The following is a 20689-nucleotide window of genomic DNA, read 5'->3' on the forward strand; positions in this document are numbered from 1 at the left end:
TATGCTACTCGAAACAGGCCCATCTACACAGAATGTGATTAAGCCAATCCCCAGGCTCCAGTATCGGCGTTTGCAAACACTCTCTAGGATAATTCTTGCTCCCTGTCTCCAGAGACCAATCTTCCCAGCGCACGTGAGGTTGAATCTGTTGTCTGATGGTTCACCCACTAGTTACAACCTAATGCTGACACAATCATCGAGACCTGCATAAACACCTGCAATGCAACAGCCCAGAAATAAAAATCGGGAAGCACGTCGTACAGAATACGCGTTGGTCCAAATTCTCCTTAGAGAGCAATTTTCGCAACTCATCAATGCTGACTGGCTGTTTTCAAAATCTCCACGTGCAAGGTGATGTTGCACGAGAATACGAGGCAGGGATCCGGTGCATGGACTTCATGCTGCTCAACCGTCGATGCTACTACGTCATGACACTCCGAGCTTTTTGACATGATTTTAGAATGCTGACAAGCATCACCCGCGTAGTGTGTCATGTAGATGGCCTGGAGTCGAAGTCGCCGCTGCTATCGACGAGGCTCCACGAAACCTCACAAAGCCAAGCCCTAATTCCCTGAGCGCCAGGATTCGAACCCCTCGTGGTTATCTATGTCAAGTTTTGTGAGAACCCAGTTACATGGTGCATCTAGATCCACACCGCTGTCTTTGAAAAGGCAAATCATTAGACCAGCCGTGAAGCAGTGTTGCCTGTGTCTGTCATGGGTGCAGGTGGTTTTCGACACCCTTAGCTGGTCCTTGTTTGTGGCACCGTACACCGCAGATGGACCGACTCCACGGGCGATCGGAAATGCTATTTGTACCGGAGAATTGTTTCTTTGGTATGCTTTTGAATAAGCTGGTGGGATTCGAATTAGAATGTGCACACTGGTGGTACTTTAGTCCACTGCACCTTTAAATAAAGGTGTAGGTATACCGATTATCAGATTTTACTGCCGAGGAAAAGACTCACAGTGTGTCGCTGAGTGCTTTGTGGGTATAGTTATGAATATATCATCCTTGAGCGGCATCTCCAGATCTTTACTGCGCTCTAGAGAATGAGCACCCTCATCTTCATGATTATCCGCAACGCAAAGCCGTGCATCCCTGTTGATAACCTCCAAGATAGCGTCGTATCAAGTCAGGTCCAAGCCGGTGACTCAGACCAGAATCCTTCAGACTTGCTTCTGGGGTTCACTTTGCTCATGGGGAGACCAAGCCGTCTACGTCGTGAGGGGATTACTTAACAAAGGAAGCCCGATTCATCCCTGCTTGATCGCAAAGTATAGCCTAAGCTGGAAGCTAGCACAGTCAGCCAGACACATTCTTCGCCTGTGATTATATCTATCGCTTCGTATAGCAAGATGTCTCCGCGTGATGGGCGATAACAGATACGTAAACATGCAACCTTGTCATCATGAGTGGTCTGGCGTCAGGCCTTCTATTCTCTGCAATGCAACAATCCATTCTTTTGGACTGTCAGGATCATTCTCTATCGCGAATGACTGTTCTTGTGGAACAATGAGTGCAATTCTCAAAGCTTTTATCGATATCCGTGATGTTATGGGATCAGCCAAAGAAGAAGTGGAGAGTAGGGTAAGGTATAAGTAGCGCCAATCTACCTTCAAAACCCATCAACCAGATCCTCAGAGCTCTTACCTCTCCTATCACTGGTAGTACCCTTCAAACTCAAATTCAAGCCCAGACCGAATCCCCAAAAGACCTCAAAATGCAGCTCACCTCCCTTACTATTGCCACTCTCCTAGCCACTGCAGGCGCAGTCTCCATCTACAAGCCCGCCGCCGGCGATCGAGTCGACGTCTCCAAGGACTGGCAAGTCTGCTACAATGCCGTCGAGTATGTAGCCCCCGTCATAACCAAAGCCCTCACGACCCCCAAAGCAGGCGGTTGGCTGAGATATACTCTGAAGCACCGACCCCGAACAATTCTGCCTCTACCTCACCAACTTCGTCGAGTACCCTCCGCAAATGATCGATCCGCTCAACCGCCAGCCGGTCCAGCGGGACGTGGGCTGCGTGACGATCCCTGGGAAGTGTTATCCGGGGCTGCGGATGGCGAGGTATGTTGTATCGACTGGTGCTTCTTATCTATGCTGTGCTGTGTGTACTTGTTCTAATCCATAATGATGTGGTTAGTCCCTATCGCGTGCGGGCGGTCGAGTGCACGGATGCGAATACGATCTACGCCGAGTCCGGGGATTTCTGGCCGAATCAGTCCAAGTGCTAGGGTGGCAAGGGAGTAAAGGCTTATGGTGATTTGGAGGTGGTATTCAACCTATGTCTGCTGCCCATGTAAGTGACTTTTGATGGTGAGTGGGTAAGGTCAGTAGCGGATCTCAACATCGCTCATTACGGGGGACCATCAGTAGTTTGATTGATTGGACGTTAGGAGTTGCTGCATAATGCAATCATATGGTTTTGGGTGTACCTGTCTTTCTTGGTTATTCTTGATCCTAGTTCCACAAGAAAAATACATCAATTGTAATGTGCTTGGTTGATGGGTCAACATTGGAGCGAATTGTACAAGGTTAGTTTTTGCGCACGAGATCTGATGGCAGGGAAACCCAATTATATAGCATAACCGTCTATACAGCGTTGTAGTCAATCTCAAGGAAGAAACAGGATCTATAGCAGTCACCATGTTTCGTGGGATTCGTATGGCATTTGTTCTGCACACCCGAAAATCATTTTACCTAGTTTTGCCTAATATCGATCACGTTGATTAAGACTATCTCACACACAGTACTTGAAGCCCGGTCCGCTTTAATACATCAGGGATACTTTCTTCCGCCGCACTCGTAGTAGGGTAGGTGAGATCACGAATTATTTCGACGAAAGTCTAGCGATGGTACTTTTTGTGCACGAGTCGTATATCCAGGTGCTCGGCGCTCCCTGCCGTCGGATGGACGCCTTTTGGCTTTTGTAGGTAGGGCACAGCATGCCAACCATTATGCTGTAGCTCTGGAACAACCGCGCGATTGATTTAAGTTATGGCTGGGACATGGTTCTGATCGAGACATGATTGGTGTAACTCATTCAATTGCATTCCCAGGATGCTTGCAGCCGATGCAGGAACTGATGCATGAGCATCTACATCCCTGCAGCAATGTGACAGCGACCTCCGCATCATGATCCACGCACGACCCATCCGCTCATCGCCGACTGGACAGATCCCATCAGGGACCGGTTCTCTGAGCGAGTATCGGTGCATAAAAAAACCGAGATTCTATTGTTCCTGTCCGATAATGCGACTATACAGTTAAATGCTGGAAACCGATGACGACGAAGAAAAGAAAACAATAAAGATCCCCGGCAGGTGCCGCACCAAAACAACGACTACTGCAAAAGCGGATCGCTGCCTGGCATAGCGCCGACCGTAGCAGGCCCCGGGGTGTGATGCGAAGCACCTCGCGTAGACTAATAAATGTGGTATCCCAAAGTCGAATTTTGCTGAAACTAACGCGCGCGCGAGACCGATGACTTCAATTGCATATCCATTTGCCCCGAATTCTTACAGGGAGGTGTTCTCCTCGTCCTCGATTCCCCAATCGCCGATAATCTCGGTGGTGTTACGCTTCCGCATGGTGGAGATGTACTGCGCCTGCAAGTGATTAAATTCTCGGGTTAGGCCATGCTATTGGATGGAGCAGAGTTTACAGGATTTGACGCACCTCGTAGGTTGTGAACTCGCCGTTGACGCACTTTCCGGGCTGCAGGGCGTATCCCTCACCGGCACACTTGGCGGACTTGTAGGCAGTCAATACCAGGTCACCTGGGGTGGCCTTGATCGACTTCCACTTGGAGCTACCGAGAGTGCCGCAGGTTGTGACACTTGTGTCGGAAGTGGAATCGCTATCGGGGTCGCCTTTGCAGTCCTTCGTGGTCCAACCCTTGATCTCGTAGGCTTGGACGGAAAGGCTGATGGCCAGGGCGATGAGGAGAGATTTGAGCTGCATGTTTGGAGAAGGGTGGAAGATAAAATCGGTCAATAATGGAATGGGTGGGTTATTGGAAGTGAGGATGATGGGAAGGGGAGTAAGTAGAGTATGGCGGAGGGATGAGAGAGAGCGGGCGGTCGGTCGGTGGTGAGGAAGTGAGCCGGAGTCTTGGGTTTCAGGAGAGGAAAGAGGAAAGAACTTCAATAGGGTAGCCTCAACAAACAGGCAAACAGGCAAACAGGCTTCAGGGGTGGGTCAGGCACATCCGATTGTATTTTGTATTTGTTGTGATTTGTCTGTCCACTCAGCGCTGCTGGGGCCAACCATTCCTGTTCAGTGCAAGACGGGTTTGCAGCGTGCCAAGTTTAGAACCTCTGACGACGACTACTGCAGTCAGGTTCAGGTGTTTCATCTTTCTTGCGTACAGTAATCTCCGTGGCAGGAACACTGTTACCCAGTACTGTGAGTATGTTACAACTTACAAGCAATAATCCAGCGACGATGATTGTGTAACCGCATCGATGGAGCAAGGCTTTATTTTATTATTGTAATGTGCCCCCTGGCTTCATCGACCGAATGAGTCAATGGAATGTGGCCACTCGAAAATGACGCCGCCCCACGCCCCAGCCTTGACCTGGCACTGGGCCGATAGCATGATGATAAGCCAGGTTCCAGAAGCAGTACGCAGGCCCAAGAGGGCAATCATAATGCATGCTCGGACAACGAAGATTGGGCCGACCTCAGCCCTGAATCTTGATTTTCATTCCTGCAGCTGGACTCAGTCAATTACATATGTACATGTTACTAGTAGGGACAAGGGGAATTCCGGCACGTGAGCCCCCTGTGTTTCGATCACGTGAGAAGAACCAGCAAATGCACATGCATAGATGACTAAGTCAATCCATAACTACATGAGTTACTTTCTTCCCTCTAACACATCCAAACCACACACAGATCTGCCTTTTTCGATGGATCATCTATCGCCATACTCAGAAATCATCATTTCTCATAGTAAGTGTGATACGTCAGGACAAGAAGCTTTTCTCCCATAGATACGCCCACCAAGTACGATGATATATTTCGAGGCACCCTTCACTGGCTGCCGCGATCCCCTTCCTATTTTTACAGTCTTGTAACACGAGCCGGAACGTCCTGCACTTCAACAGAAGCCAAACCTGGAACACAAGATTGAGTATCTCTCGACGTCTCTCTCTCTAAGCTTATCATTAGATGAATGGTAACGTCGTCTGGTCGATCACCTTCTGGATATCTGAAGCACCACCATCTGAAGATATGTCACAGTCAGACACACCGGGAAGCCATTTTGCTTTCTCGCAGCTGATGTAACCTATTTAGCACTTCGACTACTCTTCGGCTCGATAGCTATTCTCAACACCGGCAGGAGTCGAAGTTGCCCTAGCACTCTTCTCCGCCTGGATGTCTTCGTGGCCCTTTTCGACAGGAGTCTCAGTAGTAGCCCCTCCCTCCTCATCTTGCGCGTCGAGATGTACATTGCGCAGGAAGAACATCACAATCAACATCGGAGCTAGAGCCGCCAGAGCAGCAATCGCCAAAAGGCGCTGGGACTCCCGATAGCTCCGGTCAATAGCATCACGAGCAGCCGTGCCAGGTTGATACTTCTTCGCCACAACAATAGAACTGAAGATGGTGTGCGCCTGGGATTTGAGCGCATCGGGAAGGTATTGCTCTAGCTTCTTGGGGAGGGTGCTTCGCCAGATGGCGCCAGCCACACTAATCGATACACTTGTCAGACTACCTCGATCGCACAATACACGTCGGACGCTTACCTAGTTCCAATGGCTCCTCCTACGCTCATGGAAGCAAAGAATACTGCCGTCACGACGGAGACTTCCTGTCTAGACACAACGGCCTGGACGGAGACTTGGGCCGCGGTCTGGTAGAAGCCACGCCCGATTCCGACCAGCGATTTAGCCGTGACAAATGCCGCCTCGCTTCCTGTTTTGCCATTACCCATATCCACGAGGTAAAGAACAATGCCCATACCGAGCACACAGAGCGGGACGCCCCCAAGAACCCAAATCTGCGAGCGACGGGTGTATTTCATGAACAGTGAGGCGAAGATTCCTGCCACTTGGAAAGCTACTCTCAGGGAGTTGCTGTAGTCATCAACATTAGCATTTGGTTAGCTTCGAGAGAGTCATGTGTCAAAGCTTACTCAATCCGTGTGGCATTTCCAGCCTCAAAGTGCCCAGCTACTTGCAGGTAGCTGGTGAAGAACACCGTGAATACGGAGTAGTGGAAAAAGTCCAAGGCGCCTAGCAGACAAGCAGCAGCCACGGTGCGGTTGCGGATCATCCGGTATGGGACAAAAGGCTTCTTCGCGAACCAAGCATCCCACGCCAGGAAGGCAATCACAAAAACCACGCCCATGACAAGCATGGCAATGAAAGAACCGTTGTGTCGCCAGGCACCACTGTTGCCCGAACCAGTCAAGGACAGTGGGATCAAGAACAGTGACAGCCCTAACAAAAGTAGCACGGCTCCCGGCAGATCTAGTTGGATCCACAGGAGATCGTAGACCCGACGCCACCAGGGATCCTCGCGCTTCCAACCCAAAGCCGTACTGATGCGGACACGTCGAGGGGCACGGTGCTGGTAAAGGACCATGCTCCCAACCAAGGGTGCTGCGGCGACGGGCAGCACAATTGCCCACATACCCCATCCCCAGCGCCATGTCGAGTGGTCGAGGATGTCTTGCGCAACGATCGTGCCCAGGTATAATGCCGGGATAGTGGTCAGGGAGTCGGGCAGTGTTGACCAGATACCCCGATTGAGTAGATTCGTTACGTCGGCGACGAATACTTGCTGGGTAAGGGCATAACCTGTTGAACCGATGGCTTCGAAGATTCCGGCGGCCTACTCATTGAGAGCAAGGGTCAGACACGCTCATAATGCCAATGGATGAGAGCATACCATATACTGTGAGATGTTCTTGCAGCATGCATATATGACATAGCCGAGTACCTGGGCGATGATTGAGAGGATAAACATTTCAGCTCGGCCAAACACCTGGAATTATTGTCAGCATGGAGATGGTAGAAGTGCAAGGCTTTCGGACATCGCCCAATTTAGCAATGATCGGATATGAAGCAATGCGGGTAATGTTCATAACCACACGGGCAGCACTCATAGCCGAGTGTTGCTTGAAGGCGCTCGTTGTATATGCGGTGTACACCTGGGTGGAATAGTCGGCAAAGTTGACGGCGAAAGTGGCCAGAAACAGGCTACTACCATCAGCTACGACCAGAACGCTGGTAATTCCAGACACCTACCCAACAAAAGCGATAATCAAGCCTGTCTTGGACCAGATTCTTCGCAACTGCTCTGCCCTCTGGACACCAGCCTGGAGGCTCTCTGAGTCCGCCTGGGGGCTCTGCTCATGCTTGCTATGCTCCTCTGATTGCTGAGTTGTGATCTCGGCCATGTTGGTTGAGGCGGGAGCAAACGACTCCCTTGTCTCTTTAGACAAACTCATGGCGCTGCTCATCGTGGGTATGCGCTTTTGCTTGCACGACCGCAGTCATCGGACCGAAGGAAGTCGGCTCAAGAAATAAGATCTTTGACCGCATGCCCAACGGTGGCGTTCATTAGCATCAGGCGACGCCGAGCTTTTTTTCGTGCATAGGTCCGGCTTCTCGCACTGACTCATGCAGCCATAATTCCTGATGCCTCCACCGACACTTCGTATAAGTCGTTTGATTGTGTGCAGCGGCTTCGGAGATCTAATCTAATCTGGCGATGCCACGCGAGATGACGGACGACCCCCGTGAGAGTTGGTCATTGCAATTCCGCAGACCCCATTTTCTTGCTTGGACCTTCTCTGACTGGCCTGGGGAAGTTCAATTCCGGATCAGATAATGGAAGCCAAGGGCGCCAAGCGGAGCCAAGACCGTCCGCTGAAGGCAAAACGAAGCCGTCGGAAGCAGCGTGGGGGTACACAATCAATCTGCTTCCGATCCGGCACCGAGTATTTCCCGTCCAGCGTGTGTGTGTCATAAAGGTGTCGCTATGTCTTGCTTGTGAATGTGACTACGCTTAACGCTGTAACAACATGACTCAATGGACCTTTACCCGATCCGATAACGGCGGAATTCCAAATGTGGCGGCATGGACTGTTTCCAACGCACAGGGATTGTCTTATCAGATCCAGCTTGCGTGGCCGCTGAGCTGGAATACTTTACAGGTCTTGGCCAAGGTCAATCTTCTGTACGTCTGCGGGCACATCTTGCGCCGACGTTGAAAATTCTTGCGACTCACATGAGCTAGTTACCTTGTCGATGGGAACGCTGTCTTCGGAACTGCATTGGATGCTGTTCGTCGCCGTCGGCCTGTTTCACCTAATGAGCCGGGGACTATCGTTGTCGCGATTGGCTATCCCTTGACCGACAAGGTTTATGATCCTCGCCGTACGGTGGACTTGACTCCACTGTGCGAGAGTTATGTTCCTCCAAACGGACCCGATGGCCAGCCCCGTCCTGAGCCACATGGGGGAGCGGATCAATTCTTGTCTTTCATTAAGAGGACCGTTGAGCCGTTTGTCTTGTCTTCTGTGTTCCCTTTCGTCACGCTCGTTAGAACTGCCCTGTTTGGCCATTCGTACGGGGGCTTGTTCGCATTGCATGTACTGTTCACGAGACCAGAGAGTTTTGACACTTTTCTAGTGGCGAGTCCGTCGATCTGGTGGAATGATCGATTCATATTGACGGAGGAGGGCCAACTTTATGCTACTGCGCCACTTGGACGCCTGTCTAGGGTGCGTCTCTCTTATGGATCTCAGGAACAGTTCCCGACTCGTCGCAGAGGAGAGTCGCATGATATGTACGAGAAGCGGGAAAGAGGCGCGGCCCAGCGTCGTATGACGGACAACTGTGAAGAACTGTACGAACGATTGAACTCCAGTGGTCGAGTGGTATGTGAGAAGAGGACGTATATTGACGAAGATCATGGAAGCGTCATTGCACCTGCGTTGAGTGGGGGAATTTTGTTCTTTTTGGATTCAGTTGAAGAATCTCCTTAGCGGCCAATGAGACCTTAATACCACCCGAGCCAGCTCGAAGCCAAATCGTATACAAATCAGCAAAACATACTGGTTTTGTACAGCTCTGTCAAAAAGTTCATGCATCACGGATCATGAGTTCACTTCGAGGAAAGGAGAGTTGATCTGATTGTCGTGGTTTCGGCGTGAGAGAGAGAGAGCTCTGGAAACTCGTAGTAATCCTGACATATATCCCCGACATACTCTTCTGCACACGGTAGACAAAAACCACCATGTCTCTACTATCCTCAAGGCCGCCCTCTTTATCTTGTATACAATTCTGTCTATATGGCATGATTTTCGCCCTCATGCCGGGGTGATGACTAATTTCGGCGGCGAAGGCACGGACGGAACTCCGTCCGTCGGCGGGGTTAATCGTCGCCAACCACTCCAACTACGTCCTTCGTTCAACCAAAAGAACAGGTCTCACTCAAGAATTGCTCGAACAATTCGGTTATGCAAGCTCCATTGGCTCTACCCGACGCTGAACTCTGATTACAAAGATCACATCACCGATTAGAATGGATCCATCACCTTTGGCTCGACGTCGAGACCGTCGGGCTGCCACCCGCAGCCGGACCACCACCGCATGCGCTCGCTGCCAGAAACGAAAGATTCGGGTGAGTAACCCCGGCAATGTTGATGACTGCTCCTACATTATCCGACTCAAACAATAACGACTTCCAGTGCGATGGTGTGGTCCCTGTCTGTGGTGGTTGCCAACGGGCCCGTGTGGACTGTGTCGAGGGGTGGAATGTCCGTGACATTTCCCGAAGGTAAGCCATTCTTGCAGTGTGAGTAGTTTACTCTAAAGCCTGAATACAACATCATACACAGTCACATGGAAGAGCTAGAAGCACGAATTGAATGGCTCGAGTCGATCATACAGGAGCACCTGCCACATATTGACCTCAGAAAGTCTGACTCTGATTACTCGGTTCGTCCTCGTAGCTCTGACTACGGAATGCCTACCAACCTGTCTACTTCTGAGACCGTTGTCGCGCAGACTGCACATACTAGGGATGGCTGGAACCCAGCTCGTGATGTAACAGATCAACTAGGTCTGGTCTCGGTCAATGCTGGGGCGGATCTGCGTTATCTAGGGCCTTCTAGTGGACTGTTCTTCACAAGATTTGTGCTGACAGGCCTTGAGCGGCGAGCTGAGATAGCACGAGAGTCACCTCCAGCTTCGAAAGGCAACCAATTTGTCCCTGCGGAGCTCCTCGATCTCCAACCGAAGGATTTACCATCGGACTTAAAACAGGCGCAATGGTTGACGCAGGCATATTTCCAGTCGGTTCATTTGCAGTTCCCGTTTCTTCACAGACCCACTCATCTGGAACTTCTGCAGAAGGTTTACAGCGGTGTAGATGTCACACCGGTTGATCAATTTCAGATCTTCATGGTCCTGGCTATCGGTGCTACCATCCGATCACGGCAAGCTAAAGTGCTCCTTTCAGCTGAAGGGTACTGCGCCTCTGCAATTGTTCACTTGGATGCCATTTTTCAGAAATCTTCTCTACGCGGTGTGCAGTGCATGCTGCTTCTACAGATGTACACAATCAACAACCCAACTTCAGGGATTAGCTTATGGGCCCTTCATTACAACTCCCTAGCCGCCGTGATGGAGCTCGGATTACATCGCAATGTTCGGGACTCTGTCTTCACCGATTCCGATCAGGAAATGCGCACTCGAGCTTTCTGGTGCGTGTATACGATGGATCGCTACCTGAGCACCTTACTCGGCAGGTCGATAGGGATAGTGGACGAGCAATGCGATTTGAGGGTACATCACCCGTACCATACATATCTCTTATTAAAAAATACACTGAACGTTACAGTTACCGCGAGAAATCAACGATGAAGACCTGAAGCCCAACCAAGAGATACCGGCTCAAGCGCAGCCCTCTGGAGCTATAACCTTTATGTCTAGCGCAATCCATCTCTTCAAGCTTGCCCGATTCAACGCTGAAATCAAATGTGTGCTATATTGCGTCGACCGAAATTATCCCCCTTACACGCAGCCTGTTATAACGGACGTCGAGCGATGGCAGGAAGACATGCTGAACCGTCTGCGCCAGTGGAAGTCGTCCATCCCATGCCATCCCCCAGGGAGCTCAGCATGCTATCTGAATGACTTGCTCGAGATCAAGTATCACGAGCTGGTGATGCTGATCGTACGTCCAAGTCCGCTCTTCAACCATCCCTCCAGAAGCTTGATACGCGTGTGCTTCCATTGTGCCTTGGAATGCATCCGGCTTTACTACAAGCTGTATATAAACAGCATGCTGCACTATAATTGGATGAACGTACAGTCGTTGTTCCTATGCGTGATGACGATATTCTACTGCGTCTGGGCGCCGGACGGGGTGGGCGAAGAGACTGACCTCGACACTGTTCTACATGCCTTGAAGTCCGCGTCTGACATTCTCAGTGCCACCGGGGAGTATTGGCTTGAAGCCAAGAGAAGCCGGGATGTGCTGGATAGTATCACGAGGGCTACGGTGCGGCGGTTCGCACGGAGTCTTGTGCGGGCGGGGCAGTCAGCAATATCACACCCAATGGGCGAGACTCATCATAGCCTTGCTGGTGATGAGTCGATTGGCTCGAATAGATGGGACACTGAAGGGTATTCCGCTGGTATCGGAGAGGCTGAACAGGACTTGTTTGATCCGTACTATGTCCCAACGCAGCAGCCTACTGCCACGTCCGAGCTCTTGTCGTTCTTTGCGGGGCCCCAGTCCGAGACGACCTTGGACTGGTTGAACCTTCCGTGGGATCTCCCCGGCGGGATGGGAGAGAGAATACAGGATTTGGTCTCTGGAGGCAATTAGCCTGATGGTGGAAGATAAAATCAATGCTATTATTGTACATCTAGGATATACCTCGTGGACTACGTGTTCGCAAATTATGTAGGTTTTTGTGCGAGGTCCTGTCGATATTCCAGATCCTACAAAGGGCCAGGTCATTACTCTCACGACCTCTGGTAGACGAAGCAGGGTTTATGAATATCAAAGGTTTTGAAGATTTCCACTATTTTTCCTAGCCATGAGGTATCAATCCGAATGAACGAGGTCCATGGCGAAATTATAAACAATCAGCTATTTCAACTGGATTCCCGCGGAAATCCAGTTAATGTCTATTTCTACTTTAGATCTGGCGAAGTACGACCTTTCCTGAACAAAGAGCCTGAAGGAGCTGCCTATAGGACTTCAAGAAACCTCGTGCCTGGGCACAACCTTTTCCTCAACACAAGTGCTGCTCTGGAGCCCTACAGCGGTGCCTGCCCTAGGGCATTTTATCGCCACTCATGGCCGCCTGGCATAAGTTGCGGGGTATATCAATATTCCCTTTACCGGTTATAAACGCACTAGAGTATCCCAGTCGAGTTCTGCCTTCAGATACATCTTCCAAGCCAACGATCTCTTCTGGTCGACATATTGATTGAGTGCATTGCTGCGTTGTATATCTCGCAAATGGGAACCTCAATGTGGGAAAGGTGGGGCGTGGGTCGCGCCGGTTCGTTGTCCCATGACACTACGGAGTAGTCTCCACTATTTCACACAATCTCGGCCGGCATCCTAGGTTTGCTCAACGTAGTCTATCCGGTAACAAGTACGTATAGTAGACGGTATAGTAAATCTAGTATCCACATCTAGGGATTCGGACGATGTCCGGCTTTGCCCAGATCCCTGGCTCTAAGAATTGAAGATAGTCTGCTTAGACTGTGTTCCATTGAGATAAAAGAGTAGATTGGTGGGTGCTTCACAAGCAAGTGAGCCGTAATGCTCTCATCATGAGGTCTTTACGATTAGCAGAATTATGCGAGGATCGAGAGCAGGCACAATGTTCGTTGTGGTGTCTGCCTCATCCACGAACGCTTAAATGAGAGAAAGGATTTGTTATTAGTCACTGGTATAAGCTACAATGATTATGCTCGGGGAGGGCTACTTTCTGCTGGCGAGACACTTGGCTAGGTGAATCGAGTTAGATTCATGTCCAGCGAGCTATTTTCAAGTTTGGTTATCGGTGATATCCGATAGCTAGTGTAAAGTTGTTGCCGAGGAAGGAGGAAGAGAAGCATGTAGTACAAAGAAAATTATGGCTGGTGGTAACTAGCTATAGCGTACATTCAACAATCAATAACCTAGGCTCTTAGTGCTAGTCGTTATCTGTGTGTGCATGGTGTCTCGAGCGTCGGGGCGAGAGTCTGACTTTCTTACGGATGAACTCGCTTTAGTTTATGGGCTCCACAGCAGACTGTCTCGTCTGTTTAGCAACCTGATTGCACGATTAGCTTGACTGAGAGTTCTACTCAGAGCTCGAGGAGTCAGAAGATTCATCACAGGTGTAAAAAGGCCGAGGACACATGTTTCCTGGCTATCACATTTTCTCATTCTCTGACAACAATATAGTTCACATCTCTTGTCTCCTCCCTGGCAAAGTCAACCAGTCCGTGATTTTGTGGTATCTCCGTTCGCAAGAGATTGTCTTTTTATACAAACATATCATCTTTGAGTTCTACCATGTAAACCCTCAAGCTTGCCGGTATCGTTCTCCTTGCAACCTCCTGAGCCCCAGCCTGGGAAGTTCAGGGCTGGACTGGAGTCAAATGCGGGGGCAGCGAGATCTACGCCGAGGCCACGACAGGTGCACAGGCCTGTGAGAACTTCGACACCACCCAAGAACTCCTTTCCGTCATGTTCACCTACGCCAAGAAGAATGTTGTGCCTCATCTCTTCTATGAGAAGGACTGCAAGGGTACCGTGTATGAGCCCAAAAGCGGCTATTGCTGGTATAATTCTGCCGACATTTTCAAGTCCTACAAGATCGTGGCAGCCAGCTAGAGAACCCCTGTGAGGGTATGGCTGCCAATTCTCGAAACAATGCTGCCCAGCAGGTGAGCACAGCATGAAGTCATTTGATCATCGCCTGTATTAATGGATGATTGCAGAATTCCAAGTGCGCATTGTTGAACTCTCTGCTAAACCCGTTCTTTTTGTCAGGGGACAGATTGCATCTTGAAGACTCTTTTCTGAAGAAAGTGGGGTTATGGTTCGTGCCTTGGGTAGAACACGACTTGCTGTGGGAGGGGTACACGGGCTGTAAATACCTGTCTAGTAACGAGCTCGCGGTTAACAAAATAAACAGAAACTTTGACTGTTTGCTATTAGAACAAGTCTCTGACATACAGCCAAAGATCAGGATTCGAACTGATCAAGCCGCCCCTGAAAATCGAATTGTTTACTCACCTGGAGCACAGAACGAGCCTTAGTAGTTCTTACATAATCTATAAGCATGTGATTCTTTCTTTTGCACATCTGTAACGCAGTGATTCAACTAGAAACATCACTTTTAAGGAAGGTATCATGATTCCGCGCTGTGCGGTAGTACCAAAGAGGGAAAGCCCGTAATTAACCAAAAGGTGCCTTAGAAGAGGGTCAACCTACAGCCCGAAGACATTCTTGATTGACAATCCACCTCTTATATACCCAGATGCAAGCTTAGGCCTTAGCTGCATTTTCTTCGAGCCGAGTATTCAGTGGTGCGCTCTTTTGGCCACGAACATATCCCATCGTAGCCGGGCTAGTCAGAACCCTACCGTAGCCTCAGAGACTAGGCATCCTCGGTAACCACATAAGAAACTAAGATATCGAGCTTACGTATGCTTTATGTATTGTTCCGGGGATCTAAAGAGATATCTGAGAAGCTCAGATGTCTCTAGTCTCATGCTGGGGCCGATCCGGTCTTCTTTAGCGCAATTTAAGGATATGGGTATCCAAGCTTGTTGGCGGCCCTTGAAGCCTCGCCAGTCAGGCCCCTCACCGCCCACCCCGGTGGTTCTTATTTAACTGGTCTGCGGCAGTTGAACAATCCATATGCTTTCTTGTTCTTTGGCTTGGGCTTCGTGTTCCGATGAAAGAAAGATAGAACTGGGTGATGGACCCTCCCATCTTCAAATTCCCGGATCTCCCTCGACGCAGTAATCTGTCTCTTTATAGCAGCTACGGAAATCTGGACTTGTAGGTGCGGATCATCGAGCAGTGTGCGCCCGGACTTCTGGAGTTGAAGGATCAAGGGAGGGAGGTAGGATCTGAGCTGGATGGTTTGCTGGGGGTTGATTTGAGACAATACAGAGGTATGTAAGCAATAGAAGGCGAGAAGCATTCAGGAGCTGAAAGTGATGGTTGCGGATGTAGCACCGCGAAGGTGCCTGCATACCCCGCACCATTAGTCTACTTCATATAAGTATCTTGTCTTTTTAACCCTCTTTGTGCCCGTAATCACTGACACTTGCCTAACCTACAACATACATAGTATATCCTTGCACATCAAGAACGCATAGATTCGAAATGCCCCTCTATGATATTGAACACAGCATCCCTCTCGACAAGCCGCAGCGCGACGCCCTCGCGCAGGCTATCACTCACATCCACACCCACCAATTCACCACCCCGAGTCTGTTTGTGAACATCAGGTTCGTCGACGCCTGAACCCAGCACAACTATGTGGCGGGGTTGGAGCATGGGGTGTTGTTGCCCAAAGCGAGTCTATCTTTCTTTGGTAATTGCTGTTCGGAAACAGCATCACTAACTCAGACTATGGATTCCAGGTAGGTGAAGATGGGCAATGGCTGGCGGCGAATTCGGGGAAGTTTCAAGAGTGGGCGGAGCAGGGGGATGAGGTTTTTCGGGAGTTGGTGGAGGAAATCAAGGGGCGGGAGGATTTAGGGAGGTAGAGCTTGTAGTAGACCGTCGGGTGTCTTCGTGGAAGGGTCAAGACCTCATGCTTACGGAGGAATGCAGAGGTCTCAAGAGGAATACACTACGACAAATTACTCGATTTCTGTCTCTTGCCCCACTGCGGCTGTGCCTCCGTCATGACGGGGAGATGCCCGCTCCGCTGCGGTGGGGGACCCGCCTGGCCGTGCCCTAAGACGGGGATAAAACCGCAGCGGCTCGTGTTCCCGCTCAGACTGGTTGTTTGCCCTACTTGGAGCTGCTTCTGAACTTGACTTCGCCATATCATTAGCTTGATATTTCTCACCTATCATATATCAGACAGGTATTGACCCTATCCCACTAGGAATCGATACGTTGATTCTTATATCGTGAATCAGGGAGGGTTATTAATAATTGCGTATGTCAAACATGAGAAATCCTAATCGAGCGATGTCTATTTCCAGAGAATACAGGCCCCCGTTTCGAAGCAGTTGTCTATGAAGGGCAAGAGTGACAGTGGAGAGCCGCATGGTAGACGGCCCCTTAATGCTCATTGACAAGCACGTACCGATACCGGGCCTTGCCAGCATCCATGTCTTGAATAGCCTGATTGGCCTCCTTCATCGGCACCTCCTCGACCCACGACCGCACGTTCTTGCTGGCAGCGAGCTCCAGCATCTCCCGAATCTCCCCGGGCCCCGCCATCAGTGAGCCTCCAACTTTCAGCCGTCGAAAGACCAGAGCTTCCGCAGGGACCGCCAAGGTGCCGTCCTCAGGCACACCGAGCTGATGAAAGCAGCCGTCAGTTTTCAGCAGAGAGAGGTAATCACGAAGAGGCATCTACCGATTGATTAGCATTCTCACAGAGAGTAAAGAAGAAGCAACGCATACCTTCGAAGAGGAGACGGTGGAAACAATCAAATCCAGCGACCGCGCATGATCCTTCACCCAGTCCGGCTCCTCCGCGGTGGCGATATAGATATCCGCCCCCAGCGCCAAAGCGTCCTCCTTCTTATCCCCGCGCCGCGAGATGGCGACAACCTGCTCCGCTCCCAGCGCTTTAGCAAATTGAATCGCATAGTGCCCGATACCCCCGACCCCAATCACGGCCACCTTCTTCCCCGGTCCGCACCCATTCTGCCGCAGCGGGGCGTACGCCGTGATGCCGGCGCAGAGCATCGGCGCCGCGAGCGCCGAGGGAATCGCGTCGGGGATCCTGATCACGAAGTGCGAATGCGCGCGGTGATACAGGGCGTAGCCGCCGTAGGACTTGGCCCCGTTCCAGTGCCGCGCATTGTAGGTCATGCCCAGCAGGCGCGGGCAGTAGGTCTCCCTACCGGACGAGCACTCCTCGCAGGGCCCGTCTCGGTTCAGGCAGGCGTCATTCTGGGCTCCGACGCCGACGCGGTCGCCGACTTGGATGTTGTTCTCGGCCTGTGAGCCGACACGCACGGCGACGCCTACTATCTCGTGGCCCGCGCAGCAGGGGTACATGGCTGGGCCCTGCAGGATTTATTTAGTTGGAAGTGATCTACAGGGTCTTGAGGTCGAGGCTGAAAGACTTACCCATCCGCTGCGGAGAGTGTGCAGGTCTGTTCCGCAGATTCCGCAGTGGGTGATTTTGATGTCGACATCAGTCTCTTCCCATGGTTTGGGTTCGAATTTCTGCCATACCATCTTTCCTTCACTGGCTTCGGGGCCGAGGCCCATCCAGCCTTCGAACTTGTAGTCGGTTGTCATGGTTTTGGCTGAGAATTTGGTGTGTCGGGACGGTGAGGGCTCAGAACTGGAAAGCTGGGGTTACAATTCAGGAGCATCGTTCTTCGTCCGGATCAGTGTGCACTTTATAGCCCCGGTTTAGATAGGCCACAACTTGCTTAGTCGCGATATCGGATTGATTACAACAACATAGTGCTCATATCTGACGCTATCGTGTTAGGCTAGCTCGGATAAGACCGTCTACGAGCGAATACGATGCCGCGGAGTGATCCCCGTCGCTTGCGCGGACGCCGCTCCGCGAGGCAATACGGGGACCACGACTAATCACGATATTGCTATCTCCGCGCAATCCGTCATTTCGGCAAGGTTATGATCGATGACAAGTGAGGCAGCAAGTGGAGCCTTCCAACGTATTCCAATAACGTCCACATGAATCTGAAAGGATCGTGGTTTTTATTCAGCCAGGTATAAAGGTCTCCCGTCGTAGTCAAACCCCGATTCCAATCCCAATCTCATTCTCCCTAGTCGATCACTTTTGAGCGATTACAAACAGCTCTTCGATCATGTCTCATCAATTCGCACTACGGGCCGACCTCTTCGCTGCTCCCTCCATTCCCACCAACGCAACCTTACCCGATGGGTCAGTGGGATTCTGGCAACCGACGGTGGTGACCCTAATCTCCGGGCACTCCGAAGCCGCCCTCGTCGACACGCTCTTCACCCACGACCAAGGCGTATCGCTGGGCGACTGGCTCGACGAGACCTTGAACGGCAAACGCCTGGCCACAATCTACATCACCCACGGCCACGGCGATCACTTCTTCAACCTGCAATACCTCACGCAGCGCTTCCCAGGGGTAGAGGTGGTCTCCACCCAAGCCTCCATCGACCACATGGCCACGCAAATCACCCCTGAATTTCAAGCCTTCTGGAATGACCTCTTCCCCGGCCAAATTGATCCCGACTCCTTCCAGATCCTAGCCAAACCCCTCAAGGATAACAAGTTCACACTGGAGGGCCACACCTTCGAAGCCGTGGACGTCGGACACTCGGACACCGACGAGACAACATTCCTCCACATTCCGGATTTGGATATGGTCGTCGCCGGAGATATCGTATACAATGACGTGCACATGTGGATGACGGAGTCGCCGGAGCAGCGGCAGCGCGATGCCTGGCTGCACTCGTTGCGCGTGCTGGAGCGGTTCGATCCCGCGGTGGTCGTGGCCTCGCATCATCGACCGGGCGGGGTGGATGGCGCGTGGAACGTGCGTGCTTCGGTGGAATACGTCCAGACGTATAGCCGGTTAGTTCAGGAATCGACCAGTGCGAAAGAGTTGTATGTTAAGGCTGTGGCGGCGTATCCGGATCGGATTGGGAGATTGGTTTTGTGGCTGGGGTGCAAGGCGGTCTTTCCGGATAATATCGGGGTGTAGATTGGGAATGGATGGATGGAAGCAGATTGCGATGAGGTGGACCTTGGGTTGAGATACCTGGGTTCGAAGTGGGAGCGCTTCCCTCTGCCCCTAGATCTTCAGCTATATGACTTCTGCCTTCACTCACTTTCACTTATGTCAAACAATACATACTAAGGGTGTGTGGGAGGGAGTGCTAAAGTTCACAACTTCTTACACTCTCTCTATAATCAGCAAAGTGGTAAGTAAAGACAAATATCATAGTAGAATTGAGAACAGCTTCTAGATATAAGGCGAGATATATGAAAGACGTGCATTTTGCCTATCTGAGGCAGATGTTATCTACACACTCCGCCTGGGGTGGTGAGTTGCCCAGCTCAGTACAAAAGGCCTGGGGCTCCGGCAAGACGTATTCTGAATATAAATATCTGTGTACAGTGCACAAAGCATCTCAACAAAGCATAACCACTATGCTCCTGTTGTAGAAGGGCACAGTACAGTTGGGGTCAGGGGAAGAGGGCTGGTTTGAGTCCAAAGTATGGGCTCAAAGACATGTGATCTCACTATTCAGCATTTGAAATACCTACTGCAAAGCCCCGGGTCACCGCATGTGTTGGCATGCCTGGTTCGACTTAGCCCTAAATTGAATTTGCTTCATAAGCGAGCCGAGCTAAGCAGCCGTGTCTCCCTCAAGGAAACAGAAAGAGGAATTCCAAAACCTTCCTGCACCTCTTGATACGGGTATACTGCTTGTATTAATACCTGTAGCTACGCAGAAATAGAGAAATAATTGTTGGTCCACGGCACATCACAATGCTCGGTAGAAAGTGGTGTCTTGGGAGCGGAAGTGGGCGCTAGACTAGCTGTCAAGAAGTGCGACTGCAGCATCGACCTCGAGGGCCTTTTTTTTTTCTCCTGCCCGTAGGTCTAAGCGTCCTAGTGGGGTCAGGGATCAAGTGCAGCTGGCTGGAGGGCTACATTGGTAACTTAACTTGAATAGATGCTACTAGGTAACTAGACTACTTAATAGTTATATGTACTTAGTAAGTTAGTCTGCTAGTAGGCCCAGCTGTGCACTTCGGAGATAGGTTCTGTAGGTGGACCTCGGGCTCCTTCCGGGCGGGGCGCGGCGGGGCGCGGGTAAGGCTTCGCATTTCCCGACAGTCAAGTCGCTTAACTGTAGGGTAGGGGGTTAGGGAATCAGGGGTCTCATGGTTCGGCCCGAAAATTGATCGATGTACATACAGAGTGGATGCGCCACAGTCTCGCTGGTGCCTCGGCCTTCAGCTTTCATCATGTGAGCCCACCTCGCACGAACCCTTAAACCCTTGAATGACAGGATCTAACCAGTCAGGTACGCACAACAGGGTCCAGCGTACCGTCGTTCTCTGCAAAGCGATGGTGATGAGGTTGTAGATGATTATATTTCCCATTACCATTAATGAGGGATCGCTGTCGACGAGACCGAAGAAAACAGTGTAAATATCTCAGACTTCATAGTTTGACATAACCGCCGCAACCTGCTCGCTCAAAAACCCTAATTTGCCCCAGCTGCGACTTCCTTGACTGGTGACTGGTAGGTATTAGGTACATAATTTTACATTCAAAGCGTATCAGCCACAAGTCCACGAAGTTGCAAGAGAGACTGAGGACTACGTGTCTGCATAGTCCAGATCTACTCAACCTGTAGCTTGGCTTTGTAGTTATATCGAATTAAATGACACAGCAACAGCAGTGTATGAGAGCAGTCAGTTTCTGAAAGCACATCTACAAGGCTCCACTATCGTGCGAGCAAGCAATGAAA

At 50.9% G+C, this 20689-nt stretch overlaps 9 protein-coding genes across 9 annotated transcripts; 6 read left to right on the forward strand and 3 right to left on the reverse strand.

Annotated features, from left to right (window-relative positions):
- Positions 1-1645: 1645 nt before the first annotated feature.
- BO82DRAFT_395658 (uncharacterized protein) lies at positions 1646-2241 on the forward strand (the record flags this gene model as incomplete). Its single annotated transcript, XM_025638797.1, has 3 exons — positions 1646-1851; positions 1925-2074; positions 2151-2241. The coding sequence occupies exons 1-3, from the start codon at positions 1724-1726 to the stop codon at positions 2239-2241; spliced, it is 369 nt and encodes a 122-aa protein (XP_025487244.1). The 5' UTR covers positions 1646-1723.
- A 1284-nt stretch (positions 2242-3525) lies between these two features.
- BO82DRAFT_406515 (uncharacterized protein) lies at positions 3526-3970 on the reverse strand (the record flags this gene model as incomplete). Its single annotated transcript, XM_025639563.1, has 2 exons — positions 3526-3615; positions 3686-3970. The coding sequence occupies 2 exons, from the start codon at positions 3968-3970 to the stop codon at positions 3526-3528; spliced, it is 375 nt and encodes a 124-aa protein (XP_025487245.1).
- Positions 3971-5316: 1346 nt separating this feature from the next.
- Positions 5317-7418, reverse strand: BO82DRAFT_294636 (putative siderophore iron transporter; the record flags this gene model as incomplete). The annotated part of the gene is made up of 6 exons (XM_025631832.1): positions 5317-5704; positions 5761-6090; positions 6150-6850; positions 6908-7003; positions 7053-7218; positions 7267-7418. 6 exons carry the CDS (start codon positions 7416-7418, stop codon positions 5317-5319), a joined length of 1833 nt encoding a protein of 610 aa, XP_025487246.1.
- A 468-nt stretch (positions 7419-7886) lies between these two features.
- On the forward strand, positions 7887-9011 carry BO82DRAFT_386862 (alpha/beta hydrolase; the record flags this gene model as incomplete). The annotated part of the gene is made up of 2 exons (XM_025638267.1): positions 7887-8200; positions 8261-9011. Exons 1-2 carry the CDS (start codon positions 8046-8048, stop codon positions 9009-9011), a joined length of 906 nt encoding a protein of 301 aa, XP_025487247.1. The 5' UTR covers positions 7887-8045.
- A 434-nt stretch (positions 9012-9445) lies between these two features.
- On the forward strand, positions 9446-11933 carry BO82DRAFT_190052 (uncharacterized protein). The gene is made up of 5 exons (XM_025630514.1): positions 9446-9649; positions 9717-9805; positions 9867-9966; positions 10021-10815; positions 10871-11933. Exons 1-5 carry the CDS (start codon positions 9551-9553, stop codon positions 11861-11863), a joined length of 2076 nt encoding a protein of 691 aa, XP_025487248.1. The 5' UTR covers positions 9446-9550; the 3' UTR covers positions 11864-11933.
- An 892-nt stretch (positions 11934-12825) lies between these two features.
- On the forward strand, positions 12826-13876 carry BO82DRAFT_406519 (uncharacterized protein; the record flags this gene model as incomplete). Its single annotated transcript, XM_025639564.1, has 2 exons — positions 12826-12877; positions 13611-13876. The coding sequence occupies 2 exons, from the start codon at positions 12826-12828 to the stop codon at positions 13874-13876; spliced, it is 318 nt and encodes a 105-aa protein (XP_025487249.1).
- Positions 13877-15382: 1506 nt separating this feature from the next.
- BO82DRAFT_406520 (uncharacterized protein) lies at positions 15383-15768 on the forward strand (the record flags this gene model as incomplete). Its single annotated transcript, XM_025639565.1, has 2 exons — positions 15383-15507; positions 15615-15768. 2 exons carry the CDS (start codon positions 15383-15385, stop codon positions 15766-15768), a joined length of 279 nt encoding a protein of 92 aa, XP_025487250.1.
- Positions 15769-16294: 526 nt separating this feature from the next.
- BO82DRAFT_368809 (NAD(P)-dependent alcohol dehydrogenase) lies at positions 16295-17491 on the reverse strand (the record flags this gene model as incomplete). The annotated part of the gene is made up of 3 exons (XM_025637140.1): positions 16295-16591; positions 16643-17254; positions 17318-17491. 3 exons carry the CDS (start codon positions 17489-17491, stop codon positions 16295-16297), a joined length of 1083 nt encoding a protein of 360 aa, XP_025487251.1.
- A 232-nt stretch (positions 17492-17723) lies between these two features.
- BO82DRAFT_190203 (MBL fold metallo-hydrolase) lies at positions 17724-19024 on the forward strand. The gene is made up of 2 exons (XM_025630515.1): positions 17724-17935; positions 17996-19024. Exon 2 carries the CDS (start codon positions 18034-18036, stop codon positions 18904-18906), a length of 873 nt encoding a protein of 290 aa, XP_025487252.1. The 5' UTR covers positions 17724-17935; positions 17996-18033; the 3' UTR covers positions 18907-19024.
- The last annotated feature ends 1665 nt before the right edge of the window (positions 19025-20689 follow it).

This window comes from Aspergillus uvarum (genome assembly GCF_003184745.1).
Source record: "Aspergillus uvarum CBS 121591 unplaced genomic scaffold BO82scaffold_73, whole genome shotgun sequence".
Taxonomy (NCBI): Eukaryota; Fungi; Ascomycota; class Eurotiomycetes; order Eurotiales; family Aspergillaceae; genus Aspergillus; species Aspergillus uvarum.

Coding starts and splice junctions, on each gene's coding strand:
- BO82DRAFT_190203 (XM_025630515.1), top strand. CDS start 18,034: ATGTCTCATCAATTCGCACTACGGGCCGACCTCTTCGCTGCTCCCTCC.
- BO82DRAFT_190052 (XM_025630514.1), top strand. CDS start 9,551: ATGGATCCATCACCTTTGGCTCGACGTCGAGACCGTCGGGCTGCCACC. Junction 9,650..9,716: donor GCCAGAAACGAAAGATTCGG/GTGAGTAACCCC, acceptor AACGACTTCCAG/TGCGATGGTGTGGTCCCTGT. Junction 10,816..10,870: donor ACGAGCAATGCGATTTGAGG/GTACATCACCCG, acceptor TGAACGTTACAG/TTACCGCGAGAAATCAACGA.